We start from the raw sequence: 19,710 nt of genomic DNA on the forward strand, positions 1-19,710 counted from the left end.
AGACGACACTTGTTTAGTTGCTAACATGGACTATTTTATTTGAGATGACACCCAAATATATACAGCAGGCTTACAATAAAACTGTACAGAGAAACCTAATTAACATGAGCTAATTATCTAATCCTTTATCCAGACTAGGTGACTCAGAGACATGACCTTTCAGAGTAAGACTTTACGTCTCCTAGCTCACTGACTATTCAATACACATTACCATAAACATCAACACAGGGTTAATTAGCACAAACAACGGGTGGAAATTCTCTTAAAATCTGTGATAAGCCAGACTAGACTCATTTACATTATAGAGGATAACAGACAGGTGGCTGGAGTTGATGATATTAGCATCTCCTCACAGTATGTGTCCCAACAGTATGAATCAGTCACTATTTCTAATATGGCAAATACAGGGTCCCCAGAGTCTGTGTGTCCTGGGGACAAGGACCCGTATCCAAAGTAACACCACCTCAAGGGTCCCCAGGCATACAGCTCACAAAGTGCACCGTTCCCCGAAATGCCAGGGCCCATAATCGGTAGGCAAGAGGCTGGCATTCAGTCCTCTCCAAAAGCCTCTGTCCCAGGTGAGTCTGTCACACATATGCTTGGAGAAATATTATTTTTAGTGCACTGAATAACTTAGCAGGATACTTATATAATCTAGTTATTCTGTAGTAATAACATTTTTGATGGTAAACAATTCCTATATTGTGCCGTGTAGCAACATGGGTATTGCTATTCTAAAAGATCTTAAAGTGGTTCTTCACTCTAGAAAAAGAAGAAAAAAAATGACACTTACCTGTCTGGGGATCCAGCGCCGGTCTCACCTGGGCTAGTTCTTCACTAACCTTCAGGTCCCAGGTGCCAGCATCTTTATTGTAGGAAACCAGCTGTGACAACTTGTGGCTTCATAGCTGGCTTTCTACTGCACACCACAGTTTGTGAATGGTCTCACAGCCTTCTGGGACCTATGACATGTCCCAGAAAGCTGCAGGTGAAGAGTGGGGGTCATACCCACTCCCCCCTACAAAAACGTTTATGTCAAATGTGGTAGAGGAGGCAGGGAGGAGAACAAAACTTCCCCTTTTGGGTGAAGTTTCACTTTAATTATTATTGAATAAAGATTTGGTTTTATAGCCAGCATGTTTTACTTTGAAAATAATTTTACAATAAACTAGGTTTGGTAAATCAATAGAAGTCACAAATAGAGATTTTACAGTTTGAATGATAGTTAAATTAAAAAAAATAAAAATAAAAAAAGTAGGTAGAAAGATGGTACTTGGTCCTATTGTAACCTAAACGTGGCAGATACTTGTTGCCTGCAAATCTGTTCTGCTGTCAAACTTGGAACGGCACATCTCCACCTTCTATTGGTCTACAACACTTGCAACTTCCAATATGTGTAAAGTGGGAGATGTTGAGTAAGGGATGGAAGATATGTTTTGGTTTGTCAAGTGGTGCTTTGCATTGGTTGACAACATCTCATACACTAACCATAAGGTGATGTGTTAGGTAAATACATGTGCCATCATCTTGAAATATCCATTTAATGCACCTGAAGTGCGTGAATATACTTTCTAACCTGACCCACTGTACTTTGAAAGTAGTGGTATGTACAAACATTCCACCACTATGCGGAGGCAGCCCAGGACACAACCAATTATAGTCCCTTTAGGTTTATTTATTAGGTTCTGATTTTTTTTTTTATATACAAGGAATAATCTTTGCTTACCTCATTTATTTGCCATTGATAATCTCAAGCCTTTTTGGTTTTCACCAGCCCCTTAGCAACCAAGCTGCGATACAGTTCTTGCACATAGGTGTAAACACATTTGGAATCGGGGACCTTCATATGCATCATGTCCTCTATATCCAAAAGAGGAGGACAGTCTGCCAGTTTCCTAGAAAACAAAGCATATGCAAAAAAGACTGTAATAAAGTTTGACTACATGTAAAATAATGAATGCTGATTCTGTATATTGCTCCAAAAACTGAAAAAGTACAGTAAGGCCCTGTTCATATTGCATTAAAAGCAGGCATTAAAGGTGCATTTTTGCCGCTTCTAATATGCCTAGTAAAGCAGCCTGCAGTGAATAATATGGACATCAAACAGAGCTGTTCACATTTGAAAAACATGTGTTTGTCACTTTGCATCACTGCAGAAAAAATTAAGCTATATGTCGAGTCTGTGAGATGTTAAAGCTTGTCAACTCCTTGCATTCAAATTTATGGTAATGTGCTGTAAACGCACCTGTAGCATTTACTGGGCACTTATGGCACGTTTAAAGTTTGTTTTACAAGCGTTAGGCAAATATCAGTGAGGTGCAAGGTATCAGTAAGGTTGAAAATAAATAACTTGGGGGGATCCGGAGGTGGGCCCTAAATGCAGGTTAACCACTTCAGCCCCGGAAGGTTTTACCCCCTTCCTGACCAGAGCACTTTTTACAATTTGGCACTGCGTCGCTTTAACTGCTAATTGCGCGGTCATGCAATGTTGTACCCAAACGAAATTTGCGTCCTTTTCTTCCCACAAATAGAGCTTTCTTTTGATGGTATTCGATCACCTCTGCGGTTTTTATTTTTTGCGCTATAAACGGAAAAAGACTGAAAATTTTGAAAAAAAATGATATTTTCAACTTTTTGTTATAAAAAAATCTAATAAACTCAATTTTAGTCATACATTTAGGCCAACATGTATTCGGCCACATATCTTTGATAAAAATAAGTCAATAAGCGTATATTTATTGGTTTGCGCAAAAGTTATAGCATCTACAAACTAGGGTACATTTTCTGGAATTTACACAGCTTTTAGTTTATGACTGCCTATCTCATTTCTTGAGGTGCTAAAATGGCAGGTCAGTACAACCCCCCTCCCCCCAAATGACCCCATTTTGGAAAGTAGACACCCCAAGGAAATTGCTGAGAGGCATGTTGAGCCCATTGAATATTTTATTTTTTTGTCCCAAGTGATTGAATAATGACAAAAAAAAAAAATATTTTACAAAAAGTTGTCACTAAATGATATATTGCTATCACATGCCATGGTTATATGCAGAATTGCACCCCAAAATACATTTTGCTGCTTCTCCTGAGAACGGGGATACCACATGTGTGGGACTTTTTGGGAGCCTAGCCGCGTACGGGGCCCCCGAAAACCAATCACCGCCTTCAGAATTTCTAAGGGCGTAAATTTTTGATTTCACTCCTCACTACCTATCACAGTTTTGAAGGCCATAAAATGCTAAGATGGCACAAACCCCCCCCAAATGACCCCATTTTGGAAAGTAGACACCCCAAACTATTTGCTGAGAGGCATGTTGATTCCATGGAATATTTTATATTTTGCCACAAGTTGTGGGAAAATTACAAACTTTTTTTGTTTTTTGCACAAAGTTGTCACTAAATGATATATTGCTCAAACATGCCATAGGCATATGTGGAATTGCACCCCAAAATACATTCTGCTGCTTCTCCCGAGTACGGGGATACCACATGTGTGGGACTTTTTGGGAGCCTAGCCGCGTACAGGGCCCCAAAAACCAAGCATCGCCTTCAGGATTTCTAAGGGCGTAAATTTTTGATTTCACTCCTCACTACCTATCACAGTTTTGAAGGCCATAAAATGCTAAGATGGCACAAAACCCCCCCAAATGACCCCATTTTGGAAAATAGACACCCCAAGGTATTTGCTGAGAGGCACGGTAAGTATTTTGCAGCTCTCATTTGTTTTTGAAAATGAAGAAAGAAAAGAAAAATTTCTTTTTTTTTTCTTTTTTCAATTTTCAAAACTTTGTGACAAAAAGCGAGGTCTGCAAAATACTCACCATACCTCTCAGCAAATAGCTTGGGGTGTCTACTTTCCAAAATGGGGTCATTTGGGGGGGGGGGGTTGGGCATTCCATGGCCTCTGAAACTGTGATAGGCAGTGAGGAGTGAAATAAAAAATTTACACCCTTAGAAACCCTGAAGGTGGTGCTTGGATTTCGGGGTCCCGTACGTGGGTAGGCTCCCAAAAAGTCTCACACATGTGGTATCCCTGTACTCAGGAGTAGCAACAGAATGTATTTTGGGGTGTAATTTCACATATGCCCATGGCATGTTTGAGCAATATATCATTTAGTGACAACTTTGTGCAAAAAAAAAAAAAAAAATTGTCTTTGTATTGTGTTACAATATAAAATATTCCATGGACTCGACATGCCTCTCAGCAAATAGCTCGGGGTGTCTGCTTTCCAAAATGGGGTCATTTGGGGGATTTTGAACTGTCCTGGCATTTTATGCACAACATTTAGAAGCTTATGTTACACATCACCCACTCTTCTAACCACTTGAAGACAAAGCCCTTTCTGACACTTTTTGTTTACATGAATATATTTTTTTGCAAGAAAATTACTTTGTTGCCCCAAACATTATATATTTTTTTAAAGCAAAGGCCCTACAGATTAAAATGGTGGGTGTTTCATATTTTTTTTTTTTACACAGTAATTGTGCAGCGATTTTTCAAACGCATTTTTTTGGGGAAAAAACACACTTTTTTTAATTTTAATGCACTAAAACACACTATATTGCCCAAATGTTTGATGCAATAAAAAAGATGAGTACATGGATACCAAACATGACAGGCTTTAAAATTGCGCACAAACGTGCAGTGGCGACAAACTACATACATTTTTAAAATCCTTTAAAAGCCTTTACAGGTTACCACTTTAGATTTACAGAGGAGGTCTACTGCTAAAATTACTTTCCTCTATCTGACCTTCGCGGCGATACCTCACATGCATGATGCAATTGCTGTTTACATTTTGACGCCAGACCGACGCTGGCGTTCGCCTTTGCGTGAGAGCAGGGGGGAACAGGGGTGCATTTTTTTTTTCTTTTTTTTTTTTTTTGCTTTTTTATCTTATTTTTAAATTGTTCCTTTCATTTTTTTTTTTTTTAATAATTTTTATGGTTTTCTCAGGGAATGTGAATATCCCCTATGATAGCAATAGGTAGTGACAGGTACTCTTTTTTGAAAAAATTGGAGTCTAGTAGACCCTAGATCTCTCCTCTGCCCTCAAAGCATCTGACCACATCAAGATCGGTGTGATAAAATGCTTTCCCAAATTCCCAATGGCGCTGTTTACATCTGGCGAAATCTAAGTCATGAAATGCTCATAGCTTCCGGTTTCTTAGGCCACAGAGATGATTGGAGCCATTCTGGTCTCTGATCAGCTCTATGGTCAGCTGGCCAAATCACCGGCTGCATTCTCAGGTTCCCTGTTGGGATGGGAGAGCTTGTAAAAGCAGTCTAGAGGCTAATTACCTGCTAGGATTGCTTTTACATGAAAGCCGACCGCTGGCTGAAAAGAATGATACCAAGATGATACCTAAACCTGCAGGCATCATTCTGGTATAACCACTCAAATTTCAGCAACATACCAATACATTGCTGGTCCTTGTTGGGCATATATTGTAATCTTTTTTTTCATGCAGCCTGTGGGCTGCATGAAAAAAAGAGATTGATCGGTGGGTATGCCCACCATTAGAATACCTCCCTTCATCCACCCACTTCTAATGATGGGCATACATGCACCATTTTTATATGCCAAAGCATGGGGGCATCCGCCCCAAAAGTTAGGAGCAAATCGCTCCTCCGCCCCTGCTGCCCCCATGCTTTGGCATATATGCTCTTTTTTTTAACTGTGGTGGTGAAATCACCTCCTACAGCGCTGGAGTCACGGCTTTATGTATCGTGGGAGCAAACGCTGTTGCTGCCAAGATAAATAAATCTGCGCTGCAACTGAATGGCGTACCTGCTAAGCAAATGATGGTTAACAATAAAACAAAGTAACATTACAGTATAACAGTAAGACTTACCATACCTGCAAAGCAAATACAAAAAAACATAGTAAAAAATAAAACATTTTTTAACGCAACCTGTGTCTAAAATATATATATGCCGAAGCATGGGGGCATCCTCCCGCAAAAGGTAGGAGCAAATCGCTCCTCTGCCCCTGCTGCCCCCATGCTTCGGCATTTATGTTGAAGTATGTAACTATGGTGGTGAAATCACCTCCGACAGCGCTGGAGTCACGGCTTTATGTATCGTGGGAGCAAACGCTGTTGCTGTCAAGATAAATAAATCCGCGCTGCAGCTGAATTGCATACCTGAAAAAAAAAAAAAAGGTTAACAATAAAACACAGTAAACAGTAAAGTATAAAAACTTGCATATCTGAAAAGCAAACATGATAAAACATAATAACAATAAAACATTGCAGAACAGAATACAGTAAAAAAGAGCAGAACAATAGAGAGAGAATAGAGAGAGAGAGAGAACAATAAAACGACAACTATTTTTGGCGTTTTTATATTTTTTTGTGTTTTTTTTTTTTTTTTTTACACTTTTTTCGTAACTATAACTTTTGTAACTGGTACCAGGTTTGGGTCTCTCAAAATGCGATGGTATCTTGGGAGACCCTGTGAAAGTATGCCTAGTCTGTGCAGTGCTGTACCCTACGCTAATACTCAACTAGTGTATGGTAGCGTTCAAAACATTCACCAATGCAAAGACCAGGATTGTCAGGACAGGAGGGACAATAATAGCGGGTGTCACGCCTATATCCGCGCTTGCTGCAGACACGACATCTTCTTTGGGGGGGCTCGTTGGGTAGGGGTACTCGGGATGAGATAAGGAAAATGCTTCTCATGCAGCCGGCTTACTGCATTTGGTTGGGGAAGGTGAGGTGGAGCACCGTCTGGAAACAGAAGGGCTCTGACGATCTCTTCCTGGAATTTAAGGAAGGATCCAGTCCGTCCTGAAGCTCTGTATAGCACTTGAGCATTCAGCAAAGCCAATTGAAATAAATAAACACACACTTTCTTGTACCAGCGTCTGGCCTTACAGGCAATTAGGTACGGCGCCAACAACTGGTCGTTGAGGTCCACCCCTCCCATGTTAAGGTTATATTCATGGACACAGAGGGGTTTCTCCACAACACCAGTCGCCGTAGTAATTTGGACCGTTGTGTCTGCATGAAGGGAGGTAAGAACGAAAACATTCTTATTATCCCTCCACTTCATAGCGAGCAAGTTATTACACTGCAAGCAGGCTCTCTCCCCCAGCCTAAGACGGGAATCTACAAGCCGCTGGGGAAAGCCCCGGCGATTAGGTCGCACGGTGCCACATGCTCCAATCTGATGATCAAACAGGTGACTAAAAAGTGTCTCTCTCGTGTAATAATTGTCCACGTACAAGTGGTACCCCTTTCCGAATAAGGGTGACACCAAGTCCCACACAATCTTGCCAGCGCTTCCTATGTAGTCAGGGCAGTTTGTCGGCTCTACGTGACTATCTTTGCCCTCGTAAACCATAAAACTACATGTATAGCCTGTGGCCCTGTCACAGAGCTTATACATCTTGACCCCGTATCTGGTACGCTTGCTGGGAAGGTACTGTTTGAATGACAAGCGGCCAGAAAACTTAATAAGGGACTCATCAACGCAGACAACTTGATGGGGCGTAAACAAGTCTGCAAAACATTGGTTGAAGTGATTTACGAGGGGCCGAATTTTGTAGAGCCGATCGTATCCAGGGTCTCCACGAGGACGACAGAGTTCATTGTTGTTGAAGTGCATGAACCGCAAAATCTGCTCTTATCGTGCCCTGGTCATGGAGGCAGAGAACAAGGGCATATGGTGAATTGGGTCAGTGGACCAATATGACAGCAACTCACTCTTTTTAGTTATGCCCATGTTGAGGGAAAGGATTGGGGAATAGTGTCAATGTGTTGACCAGCGTACAAATTGCATTGGTCCACAATAGATCTATAGAGATCGAATAAAAATCAAGTGACGTAAAATCAACTGTTTCCACCTGAATGCCGGGTTGGCCAGTGAATGGGGGAAGTACGGGTGCTGCAGAAGTGGTGGGTTCCCAATTAGGATTGGCGAATGCAGCAGGAAGGGCACTATGGGCACGAAGGGCCTGTGTTCATCTTCTTCTTGGTGGCAGCGAGACACTACTTGTGCTTACCACCTCACCAGCTTGAACTGCACTTATGGGACTCGCCACGTCATCAAGTGTTACTGCAGTGCTGGATTGACTATGACCAGTTTGGTCAGTGCTTGCCAGTTCACCAATAGCGGCGCTAGTACTGCTCTGCTCCGTACGAGGGACCTGGGATTCTTGCACCTCAACAACAGCAGAAGAAGATCGGGGTCTGGTACGCCTGACCTTGGCAGGGACCACAACTCCGTCGTCAGAGCTATCTGTCATGGAGCCGCTGTCCTCTACAGGATCGTATTCTGAGCCTGAATCTGACAGATGAGTGACTTCCTCTTCACTAGCTGTCATGCTCAGAAACATGTAGGCCTCTTCACTAGTGTACCTTCGATTTGCCATTTTGGGCTCTAAATTTAGTGGTACACTAGTGAGACTCACAGGTAAAAAAGCTCCTGACTGTTGGCGACTAAAAAAACGCTACCAAAAAAACTGTTAGCCATCGCAGGGATCAGGCCTGACTCTGCGAACGCTGCAGTTATGTGTGTCTAGTGTTTTGTAAGTGATAGTGATCGACAGATACTGCACTTGGGTGGGCTAGGCTGGGCCGAGGGGCGAAACGCAGGTGCTAGTAGGTATCTGGGCTGATCCCGCTAACACTGTGTTTTTGGGAACCCTAAATTGCTGGAGACGCTAGTATAGATCTGATCAGATACTATACCACTAAGGGAGGCGTATGCTGCGTGCGTGGGTGTTAGAGGTACTGGCACTAACCTGACACTGCCTGGGCGACCCTATCTGACCCTAAAACTTAACTGATATCACCCGGCGGGCGATCAGGGGGTTAAACCTTTATTAGGTAATAAATAGCGGGTGTCCTGACACTATAAAAAATAAACTAACTAACCAGCGTCACCCGTAACAGTTATACGGTGATCACTGGTGAAAGGGTTAACTAGGGGGCAATCAGGGGGTTAAAACCTTTATTAGGTAGTATATGGGGGTCCCTGAAGCTATAAACGCTGATGGCGAACCTAAATACTTACCTCCCTAACTAGCATCACCATTGACACTAATATAGCGATCAGAAAAACGATTGCTTAGTGACACTGGCGACGGGGGGGGTGATCAAGGGGTTACCCTTTATTCGGGGGGGGGGGGTTAGGGAGTATCCTAGACATAAAGGGGGTTAACACTAACTGCCCTACCACTTTTAACTGTCACAAACTGACACCAATGCAATAATCAGTAAAAAAAAAAAAACCTGCTATTGGTGTCACTGTGACAGGGAGTTCAGGGGGGTGATCGGGGTGAGAAGTGTTCCTGCGTGTTCTACTGTACGTGTAGTGTTGGTGCACTTACTTGGATGTCTTCTCTCCTCGGCGCCGGAACGAAAAAGACCGACACGAGGAGAGATGACATCACTTCCTCTGCCGCTGTTTACATTACAGAGGCAGAGGAAGATTGTCATTGGCTGGGAGCGATTGCGAGGGGGTGGCCTCCCCCTCACCTCGGATCGCTCAGGGAATGATGCCGACCACCTCAGGCACCAGGGGGGGTCCGATCGGACCCCCCGCCCGTGGGAGGCAAGTAACGTACCCATACGTTACTTTGCCTGCCCGTGCCATTCTGCCAATGTATATCGTCGTGAGGCGGTCGGCAAGTGGTTAAACATGTCAGAAATGCACGTAAATGCCATAGACGCGTTGGTTCATGTTAACGTCAGCAATGGTATTTGTCTTTTAGTTCATAGATGGACACAGTGCTCCATTAATCTTGACTATTATTATTATTATACAGGATTCATATAGCGCCAACAGTTTATGCAGCGCTTTACATTATTAGGGAGGACAGTACAAGTACAATACAATTCAATACAGGAGGAATCAGAGGGCCCTGGTCATTAGAGCTTACAATCTAGGAGGGAGGGCCAAGTCATACAAAAGGGTAATAGCTGTGGGGGATGAGCTAATGGAGAAAATAGTGCAGTTGTTAGATGGAGGCAGGATAGGCTTCTCTGAAGAGGAAAGTTTTCAGGGATCGCCTAAAAGTGGATACATTTGTAGACAGTCTGACAGATTGGGGTAGGGAATTCCAGAGGATGGGCGAGGCTCGGGAGAAGTCCTGGAGTTGGATATGGGAGGAGGTTAAGAGGGAGCTAGAGAGCAGGAGGTCCTGGGAGGAACGAAGAGGGGGATTAGGTTGGTATTTTGAGACTAGGCTAGTGATGTAGCAGGGGGCAGAGTTGTGGATGGCTTTGTAACTTATTGTTAGTATTTTGAATTTAATTCATTGGGCGAGTGGCAGCCAATGGAGGGATTGGCAGAGATGGGTAGCAGACACTGAGCGGTTTGTAAGGTGGATGAGTCTGGCAGCAGCATTCATGATGGACTGAGGGGGGGGATAGTCTATTTAAAGGTAAGCCAATGAGGAGGGAGTTGCAGTAGTCGAGGCGAGAGATAACCAGGGAGTGAATCAGGAGCTTTGTGGTTTCGTTGGTTAGAAAGGGACGTAGTTTAAAGATGTTGCGGAGGTTGAGGCAGCAAGCTTTGGAAAGTGATTGGATGTGGGGCCGAAAGGAGAGTTCAGAATCCAGGATAACACCTAGTACCCTGACATGTGGGGACAGGTGGATGGTTGTGCCATTGCTCTTGACAGACAAGTCAGGGGAAGAGGCACGTGAGGGAGGAAATATTATAAGCTCGGTTTTGGACAAGTTGAGTTTGAGGAAGTGGTTTGACATCCATACAGATATGTCGGTTAGTAAGTTAGTGATACGTGAGGAGACTGATGGAGTGAGTTGAGGGGTGGAGAGATAGATTTGTGTGTCGTCAGCGTAGAAATGATATTGAAAGCCGTGAGAGGCTATCAGCTGACCCAGGGAAGAGGTGTAGATTGAAAATAAAAGAGGTCCAAGAACAGAACCTTGATGGACCCTGACATAGAAGGGAAGAGGAGTGGAGGAAGTAGAATTGTAAGTGACACTGAAGGTGCGTTGGGATAGGTATAGGGTATAGAGACTATAGGGTTATATCGCCTTCTGCAGGAGTAGGAATAGGCAGAACAAAAAAACTTGTTTACGTCAATGGGCCGTCCTCAGCTGGTATATAACACCCTCTTTGCTATAGGCATTCCGTTTGTTTCTGTTTAGTCAGGAGTAAAGACCTAGGCTCCCTGCTGGGATCTTTTGGTACTAGCAATTTTTGCTTTTCTCTCCTTCCATGCATCTTTTTGCCTTTTTTCTCTTGGGAGATCTACAATCAACTGACGGGCTGGGCGACGGGCTGGATAATTTAGATCCAGTGGTCCCTCCAGTCCAGCCAACAAGCACGTGCAGACCACAGCTACGCCCTAGGTCGGCATAGCCTCAACGAACAGAGGCTGGCCTACGATTTAAAAGTCTCACAGGGTCGCACATATTTGGGCATATGACTGGGCTTTGGTCCCTGGCCGACAGCCCCGCACTTCGGTGGAGAGAGGTTCTGTCTGGAGGGATACCCACATTCATGGAGAGGTAAGTACAGTCCCTCCTCTCCTCCTTTGTGTGGGGTGGGGGTCTGGTGGACGCCGGTACCCTGCAGGAATGGTCGGACCTGCCTTCAGGTTCCCTTCTCCCATCCTAATCCTTCAGTTAAGCTGGGCTCTCTCTTCCCCCCCGTGGATGTTCCCAGCTCTGAGGAAGGTGGTTATCCTTTTAAACACGTCAGTCTGCGGTGGTTTCTATGTCCTCTCTTTCTTTATCTAGAGACTGTGGCTACTAGACCGATTGCCATCCTTTAAAGGCTTCTATATTGCAGTTTACTTTCACATGCTTGTGAGTAGTTTTTATTTGTTTTTTTAATAAATCTATCTAAGGTTAATGCACAAGACTGGTGCGTCTTCATTTTTACTTCTTGTCAAGTGGTGTGGGGTACAGTACCTGGGGTCTGTTGGGGGGTCCCAGTGCAGAGGGCACAGTGCAGTTGATTAGAGACTCCTGTGTGGCTCAGTCAGACCGTCTGCTAGCATTTAGCAGCATTTGGCGGCCATGTTCCCTTGGTTTGATCTCCGGCCAGCGGCCATGTTTGTGTGGCCCGTGACATCATGGCAGCCATTTTCTCTTTGTTTTGTTTAGTCTTCGGCCAGCAGCCATGATTTTGTAGTCTGTAAGATCACAGTGGCCATTTTCCCTTGGTCTGGCATGATGCTGGAGACAGGTGGAGCCATGCAGTGGTGTTCTTCCTTCCCGGATATAGGGACTGCTAGCACACATGGTGAGCTGCTGGGTCTGAACATACGGTGCTTCTCCAGCTGGTAATGGTGAGTCCTTGGAGATCCCTCTCTCTCTGCTAGCAAGTGCCCTGAGTGTGGGGTGGGGGGGGTCGATAGCGGTGTCAAACCTTTTTGCTGCTGTGGTGTCCTACTTATCCTATAGAGCCTCAGGGTCACATCTTCCCCACTGACCCCCACATGGAGGTGCCAGGACCCTTGGAACCCCAGCTCCCCATTAATGCATTGACGGCGGTCCTAGAGTCCTTGGTATCCTCTGCCTTCTCCTGCTCAGTCTGTCTCATCTGATTTTGAGTCTGGGGCCGTTTAGTCTGTGCAGACATACCTGTAATCCATCATAAAGGTGTGAGGCTCCCAGGAACACCAACAACATGGCTTCCACCCGATGCGAGCGTTGCGCCATGATGACGCAACAGGGATGCAAAAGGGGAGGGACCACGTGACAGGGAGGAAACCAAGCCCCCAAACTGTGCCACACTGTGGCAACAGCCAGTGGGCAGAGACAGAAACCCCACACAGCCACACCCCAGGGCGGGGCTGATGGGGAAGCACCATCAAGCCAAATAGCCAGATTAGCCACAGAAGGTGACAAGGCAGGAAGCCGGAACCCCCAAGCCAATCGCAGTCCCTCAAAGAGGGCGTACATGGGTGCCCCAAAACAATGGAGAGGGCCCAAATACCTGACACCACATAGTGAGGCCAGGCTCCATGGACGCGCTTGGGCATCCATACGGGGATCCACTAGGTGGATGGACAACCAAGTTGAACGGAGCAATCCCCCACAGGCATCACTCCAATGTAAATGTACAAGCCCAAAGCATGTGATCGATCGAATTGAAAAAAATATATATATTATATAGTTTGATATTGTGTATATCCAGCCCTAGATTGATAGGGTATGGAAAAAATTCTTGGACCTTGCCAAATGCATAAGTGCAATCATGAACAAATACATATCAGGACAAACCTTAAAACCACCGTAAACCATAATATTAATACATGACACGACACAGACTATATAGTGTGAATATCCCTCTGCACAAAAGGGAAAACAGACATTACATGGTAAGGGAAAGGGATCACCACTCCAGGTGGAAATGTGGATATAGAACTCTCCTCGGAACTGGACTACCAGGTGCCGGCTAAGCATATAGCAACATGAGGCAAAAAGGAAGTTCTGGACACCCGCACTCCGGAATATAGCCTTTATTTGTAAAAAGTCCAACAGATACAAGCCACAGCAAAAAATGGGACAAACGAGCTGCATTGCACGGTAGCAATTGCCCGATCTAAGATTCAACAGACAAATCCTGAATAAACAGGGAAGGACAAAGATGGTATATTGGAGTCCCAGTAGGGCCTAAAGGGTCAATGTAATAGAGACGGTAAATTGATTGGATGGGTGATTACAGGAACGGTTTGTAACTGATTCTCTCGTTCAATCCAGGATATCTAGTTGCTTGTAGCAAATAGATCCATCTAGTTTCTAACTGTAATAGTTTTTTTTATCAATGTCTCCCCCTCGTTCATGGGGAGGAATGTGTTCCAGGGCAAAAAATCTGATCAATTTGAGGTTAAAATTATCATACAGTCCTACATGCCTACTTATGGGCCTTTCCATTTTACGTTTGGAAATTAGGGAAACATGGTCCCTAATCCTACAGAAGACTGGACGCGCTCCACAGCAACACTTCATTAAATAAACAGCGCCAACCCATTGGCAAGTTGCTCTATGTCTAGGGGTCCATGTGGTGCTGTTGGGGAGGGGGACACTTACACCTCTCAGAATAAAGGAGCAATAGTTGCATTTGCCACATGGGTATGTTCCTCCCTCGATCATCACATTTGTGGTGGCTAGCCACTAAAGTGTCCCTGAGGGATCTTGATCTCTTGAACGTGATCTCTGGATTAGGTTAATTATATTTGGTAATTATCTGGTCCACCGTGAGGAGGTACCAGAACTTTTTGTATATAGAACGTACCTTCCCATGTTGCCTGTTGTACCTAGTAATTATTCTCGTAGATGTTGTTTGTGTGGCCTTTCTATGTTTGTAAATCAAAGAATGTCTATTCTGAATTTTCACTTTGTTGAAAGCTTTTCTAAGACATGGCATTCTCGTAACATGTTAGCTTCCCTCTGGAAGTCTTTGTCCAATGTACAATTACGTCTCAGTCTAAGGAATTGACTATAGGATTAAAGACTCATATGGCTATATATGTAATTGCCATCATCCCTTGAAGTAGAATATAAAAATGAACCTTAAATTGTGGGATTTTAATGGCAATTGAAAAAGAGATAATACATTGTTTTTATAAACATACATATTTTTATTACAAATAGAATTGAATAAAATTCCAAATTGGAAGTAAAAAAGACACGATAGCAAGTGATAATATCACATTACATGAAATTGAATATGATCATAAAGTGGTAGTCCCCAGCTACTTGCTGTTTCTTCATCAATAAATTACAATGAGATTGAGTAGATGGGGAAATCGAACGCGTTTCGAAATATGCAAATATAAACAAAATCTTCTTCAGGGAATAATACCACTTCTGAAAAAAACAATTTAAATTGAAAAACACAATATATATTGTATATGACTGTATATGGACATGCATATGTCCATATACATACATGCATAACTACATATACACTTACAATGTTTGAATTTTCTTAGCAAAAGCACTCCTTGAAATGCCAAGAGAACCACATGTCATTATATCATGTACTCTTCACGAGCTGCAGAGACCCACCAAAAAAGCCCAGCTTTGTAATGACCCAAAGGGAGATGAAAGGTGCACTACAGAAAGGAAAAGGAAAAAACAAACAAAAAATGATGATAAATCCCTCTGAAGCTAATTAGTATCTATTCCGTGGGATACTGGGTCAACCTACATTGATGTTCACTAAAAGGCTGGCCCAGTAGATACCTAGATCCAAAATGGACTTACTTGTAAAAAACTTCTTCCAATCTTGCATTTAGAAAGGTAGGCCCAATATACGGGTGGAAAATAATAGAAACCTTCGCGCCAGTGGTGTCGATAGCAGATAATATATATGAATTACATATACTGGTGGTACATCTAGTAAGAAAACATTCCCAACAATAAAAAAATTTGTGGAAATATATAAACAATCAGTGTAAGCTGCTCCCCAATTTTTGAATAATCAAAAAAATAGATAATCAAAAAAAGGAATGTAAGAAAGATAGAGGGCGCTAGATACCATAATATTCAAGTGCTCCAAAAAAAATATATATCTCCTGCATTACCAAAAAAATGGAAATGTAAGAAAGCTAGGGGGCGCTAGATACCATACTATTCAAGTGCTCTAAATAAATATATCTCCTGTGTTACCAAAAAAAATGAAAATCATAATATTGACAAATCATAGTTAGATTACACATTGAAGTGCCCACATTAGTGAAAACATATATAGTGATTGATTGTCCACATAAAAAAGTGATTGAAGTAGTTGAAGTGATATCTTTCAATATTATCCCAATCTTGTTGCTGTAAACAAAAGGTTTTCCATCACCAAAGAAACAAAAGAAAAGGAAAACACCTAGAAGTAGTAGATATCTGCTTACCAGATACCAAGGACTCCTTTAGTTAAAAAGAGAGTCACTAGCGCTTGTGCAGGGTTGTGCCTGCTCACATGGATGGCCGGGCTGTGGTTGGTATTATAGGCATGGATCATTCCCGTCAGGCTCATTCAAGATAGGATAAGGATACATAGGAAACAAAAACAGTCTCCATAGCGTAAAACCATTTATTAAAAAAGTAAACAAATTAAAAAGCCAAATGGCCGCTTACATTGGTGGGTGCCTACCCGGCACTGGGGCTGCTTGCATGTCAGGGTGACTTCGCAGTCAGAAAAAGCCTTTCATGTCTCCTCCACGCTGGCGTGCGTTCCAGCTTACACAGGGGGGCAGCCAAAGGATCCGGATGTTGTTGGATGATAGGACATGTGACCACGTACCGCTCCGACGTACGTTTCGTAGTGAACGTCTTCAGGGAAGCGTACGTTGGTCACTAAAATGGTGGCTTTTATTAGGAACAGGAAGGGGGCGGGTAATTGGCAAATGGGCCACAGGAACTGTGCTCAAAGCAATAAAGTTGGAAAGTTCAACTATGGTCTGGAGCTTAGCTCCATCTTGTGGATATTTACTATATTATTCACAAAAGCTCCTTATTTAAAAACGAATGTGACTTTTTATTAGGAACAGGAAGGGGGCGGGTAATTGGCAAATGAGCCACAGGAACTGTGCTCATAGCAATAAAGTTGGAAAGTTCAACTATGGTTTGGAGCTTGGCTCCATCTTGTGGATATTTACTATATTGTTCACAAACAAACTCCTTATTTAAAAACGAATGTGACTTCATATCAACCATCTCCTAGGGGGAGATGGCATGTTATTATAGTCCCCCTACTGGTTAAAAACAGGTAAGTAAATCCACCCATATAGGTGGTGGGGAAGTGAGAAAAATATATAAGTGAATAAAATTAATGGTGGTGTTTTTTATATAGAGAAAAAAACGGGGGGGGGGGGGGGGGACTCATGTAACCCTGAATGCTATAACAGCCCCAGTCTCGGTTTACATACAAAAATGATTACAAAACTCAATAGTATTTAATAAACCTTAAAAGGCTGCAATATGACTTATCCCCATCTGACTCAAATAATAAAGAGGACAAAGAAGCGGGGGGGGAAGAGTATTCCATCTTCCACCCTGGACAACTATCTCTGATCACAACCATAATACAAGTGGTGCCCAACTCACTCTCACGATCTGACGTGGACAGATAATAATATTCCTAGACACTCCTGGACTCAATCATTTGTAAGAAAGCAATTAAGGTCCAGATCTATATTCATCCCATGTGGTTGCATAGTCCGTAATTTCTAAAGCCAGTACGTTTCATTCCTAGATATTGCCCTTTTCATATGGGTACCTCTCCAATCCCTAGAGATTTTGTCGATCCCATAGAATGTACATAGTGATGGGTCACTATCATGGTAAAGTTTGAAGTGTCTTGAGACACTATGGTTAGGGTATCCCTTTTTAATATTTGTTAAATGTTCATTTATTCTTACTTTCAGTTGGCGTGTGGTTCTGCCCACGTATTGAAGGGAACATGGGCATTCCAGAACATATGTTACGTGGTCAGAATCGCATGTGATGAGAGGTTTGATATCAAATTGTTGTTGTGTTACTATAGATTGGAATTGGGTCTTCTTTTTCTTGGTACCTGGTTTTCTGGTTATTTTACAAGCATTGCATCTAGTGCAATAGTGAAACCCAGAACCATCCAGGAAAGTGGGAGGTTTCCCGGGGGGATCTGGTACATTTGGAGCCAAGCGATTCCTAAGGGTAGGGGCCCTTCGGTAGATAAACTTAGGTTTATTGGGCAGGGAAGATTGGAGATCTTTATCTTTGAGTAGGATAGGCCAGAATTTTTTGAAGATACCTTCTACTGTTTTGTATTGACGATGAAAGCCCGATATGAACGCACAGTCACCCTTGTATTCTTTTTTTGGTTTGGGGACCAATAGGGACTGCCTGTCCATATTTACCACCTGTGAGACCAATTTTGTCAAGATATGGGCAGGGTATCCCTTTTCTCTAAATCTAGTGGTGAGAATTGCTGCTTGTGTGAAATAATCCAAAATATTATCACAATTTTGCCGTATACGCATATATTGCCCTTTCGGTACAGCTCCTATCCATTGCGGATGGTGACAGCTGTGTGTAGGGACATATGCGTTACGGTCAGTTTCTTTAAAAAAAGTCTTTGTACTAATATGATCACCTTGTTTGAAGAGTGTTAGATCCAAATAATTCACCGTGGCCAGACTGTACTCCGCTGTGAACTTTAGATTGTACTTATTCATATTCATACACTCCAAAAACTTGTTAAAACTTTCTTTGGTTCCCTCCCACAGAATCATCACGTCATCTATGTATCTTTTATACAGAAGAAGTGAGTGAGGTCTGTTTTTGAAAATGGTCTCTGATTCCCATTTATTTAATGTGATATTCGCCACGCTAGGTGCATAGCGGGCTCCCATGGCTACACCGCCAATTTGGTTGTAGTATTCGTTTAATGCCCAGAAATAATTATTCCCCATGGCCATAGATAATCCTTTAATTAAAAATTTAATTTGTGATTTTTTCAGGGTGGATTGGTTGGTGAGAGCCCACCTCACTGATTCTAACACATCTGTTTGGCGAAGATTTGTATACAAAGACTCGATGTCTATTGTTACTAGTAAGGTTTGATCCGTGATGATGGTAGATTGTAACAGTGTAATTAGTTCTCGACTATCTTTGAGATAGGATTGGCTCTGTGGGACTAGAGGCTGGAGGAAAGTGTCAAGGTATTCCCCCACCCTAGAGTACAGAGAGCCAATCCCACTCACTATTGGACGGCCTGGTGGGTTTACCTTGTCTCTATGTATTTTTGGTACTATGTAGAGTACCGGAATTCTGGGTGTAGTTAGATTCAAATAATCTTCTTCCTTCTGAGTTAATATTTGTTTACTGGTACCTTGGTTAATCCAATCTAATAGTTGTTGTTTCAGTTGTGGGGTAGGGTTACTTTTAAGCTTTTTATAAGTTGAGGTGTCATTCAACTGTCTCCTTAGTTCTGTATTATAGTTTTCTTTGGTTAATACTACCAAACATCCCCCCTTGTCAGCAGGTCTCACTACTATCTGTTTGTTCTCTTCCAGTTTTTTTATTCCCTCCCATATTCTTTGGTTGTTTTTGTGTTGTGATATTTCAATCTGTCGTACTTCATCTTGGACCATACTCTTGAATACTTCTATGTGGTGGTGAGAACCCTTTTGGGGATTGAACACCGAATTGTTTTTCAAATTACTGTGTACAAAAGGGTCTGTTATTTCCTGAGTCCTAGTGTTGCTGGTTTGCCCTGCAAAATGTTTCCTGATATTTAGTTTTCTTATATATTTCTCAATATCTACGAACAGATTGAACTTATCTATGTTCTTATTTGGCGCAAATTTTAGTCCCTGTGCCAAGACTTCCAATTCTGCATCCGAAAATTCTATGGTGGTTAGATTAAATAATCCTGCTTTTAGTTGTTTCTCTTCCTTTTTCTTTCTCCCTCTGCCTCTTCTTCCTCTCTTTCTACTCTTTCTATAGGGTTTTGTTGTGAGTTGGAAGGGATTCTGTATGGTTCTTTCCAGTCTCTCCATTCCCCCCTCCCTGGTGTGGGTAGGGGTTGTGTACTGGTCTCCCTCTGAAATTACCTCTAAAGTTTCCCCTTGGGGGCCTTGATGGGTACTGATTGCGGTTGTTGGCATAGTAGCCATAGTCTGGGGGTCTATAGTCAGTAGGGGGGGGGTCTATTATAGTTAGGTCCCCTGTATGGTGAATGGTATGTGGCAGGGTATGGGTAAGAATTCCCCTTAGGGTACTTAATAGGACCATGTG

At 42.8% G+C, this 19,710-nt stretch overlaps 1 protein-coding gene across 1 annotated transcript in view; it reads right to left on the reverse strand.

Moving 5' to 3' along the window:
- Positions 1 to 1,705: 1,705 nt before the first annotated feature.
- SMTNL1 (smoothelin like 1) overlaps positions 1,706 to 19,710 on the reverse strand; it is a 396,202-nt gene continuing 378,197 nt past the window's right edge. The window contains exon 5 of the mRNA XM_073596979.1: positions 1,706 to 1,895. Within this exon, the coding sequence (XP_073453080.1) occupies positions 1,751 to 1,895 (145 nt within the window). The 3' untranslated portion in view covers positions 1,706 to 1,750. The remainder of the gene's footprint in view (positions 1,896 to 19,710) is intronic.

This window comes from Aquarana catesbeiana, linkage group LG08, assembly GCF_042186555.1.
Source record: "Aquarana catesbeiana isolate 2022-GZ linkage group LG08, ASM4218655v1, whole genome shotgun sequence".
Classification (NCBI taxonomy): Eukaryota; Metazoa; Chordata; class Amphibia; order Anura; family Ranidae; genus Aquarana; species Aquarana catesbeiana.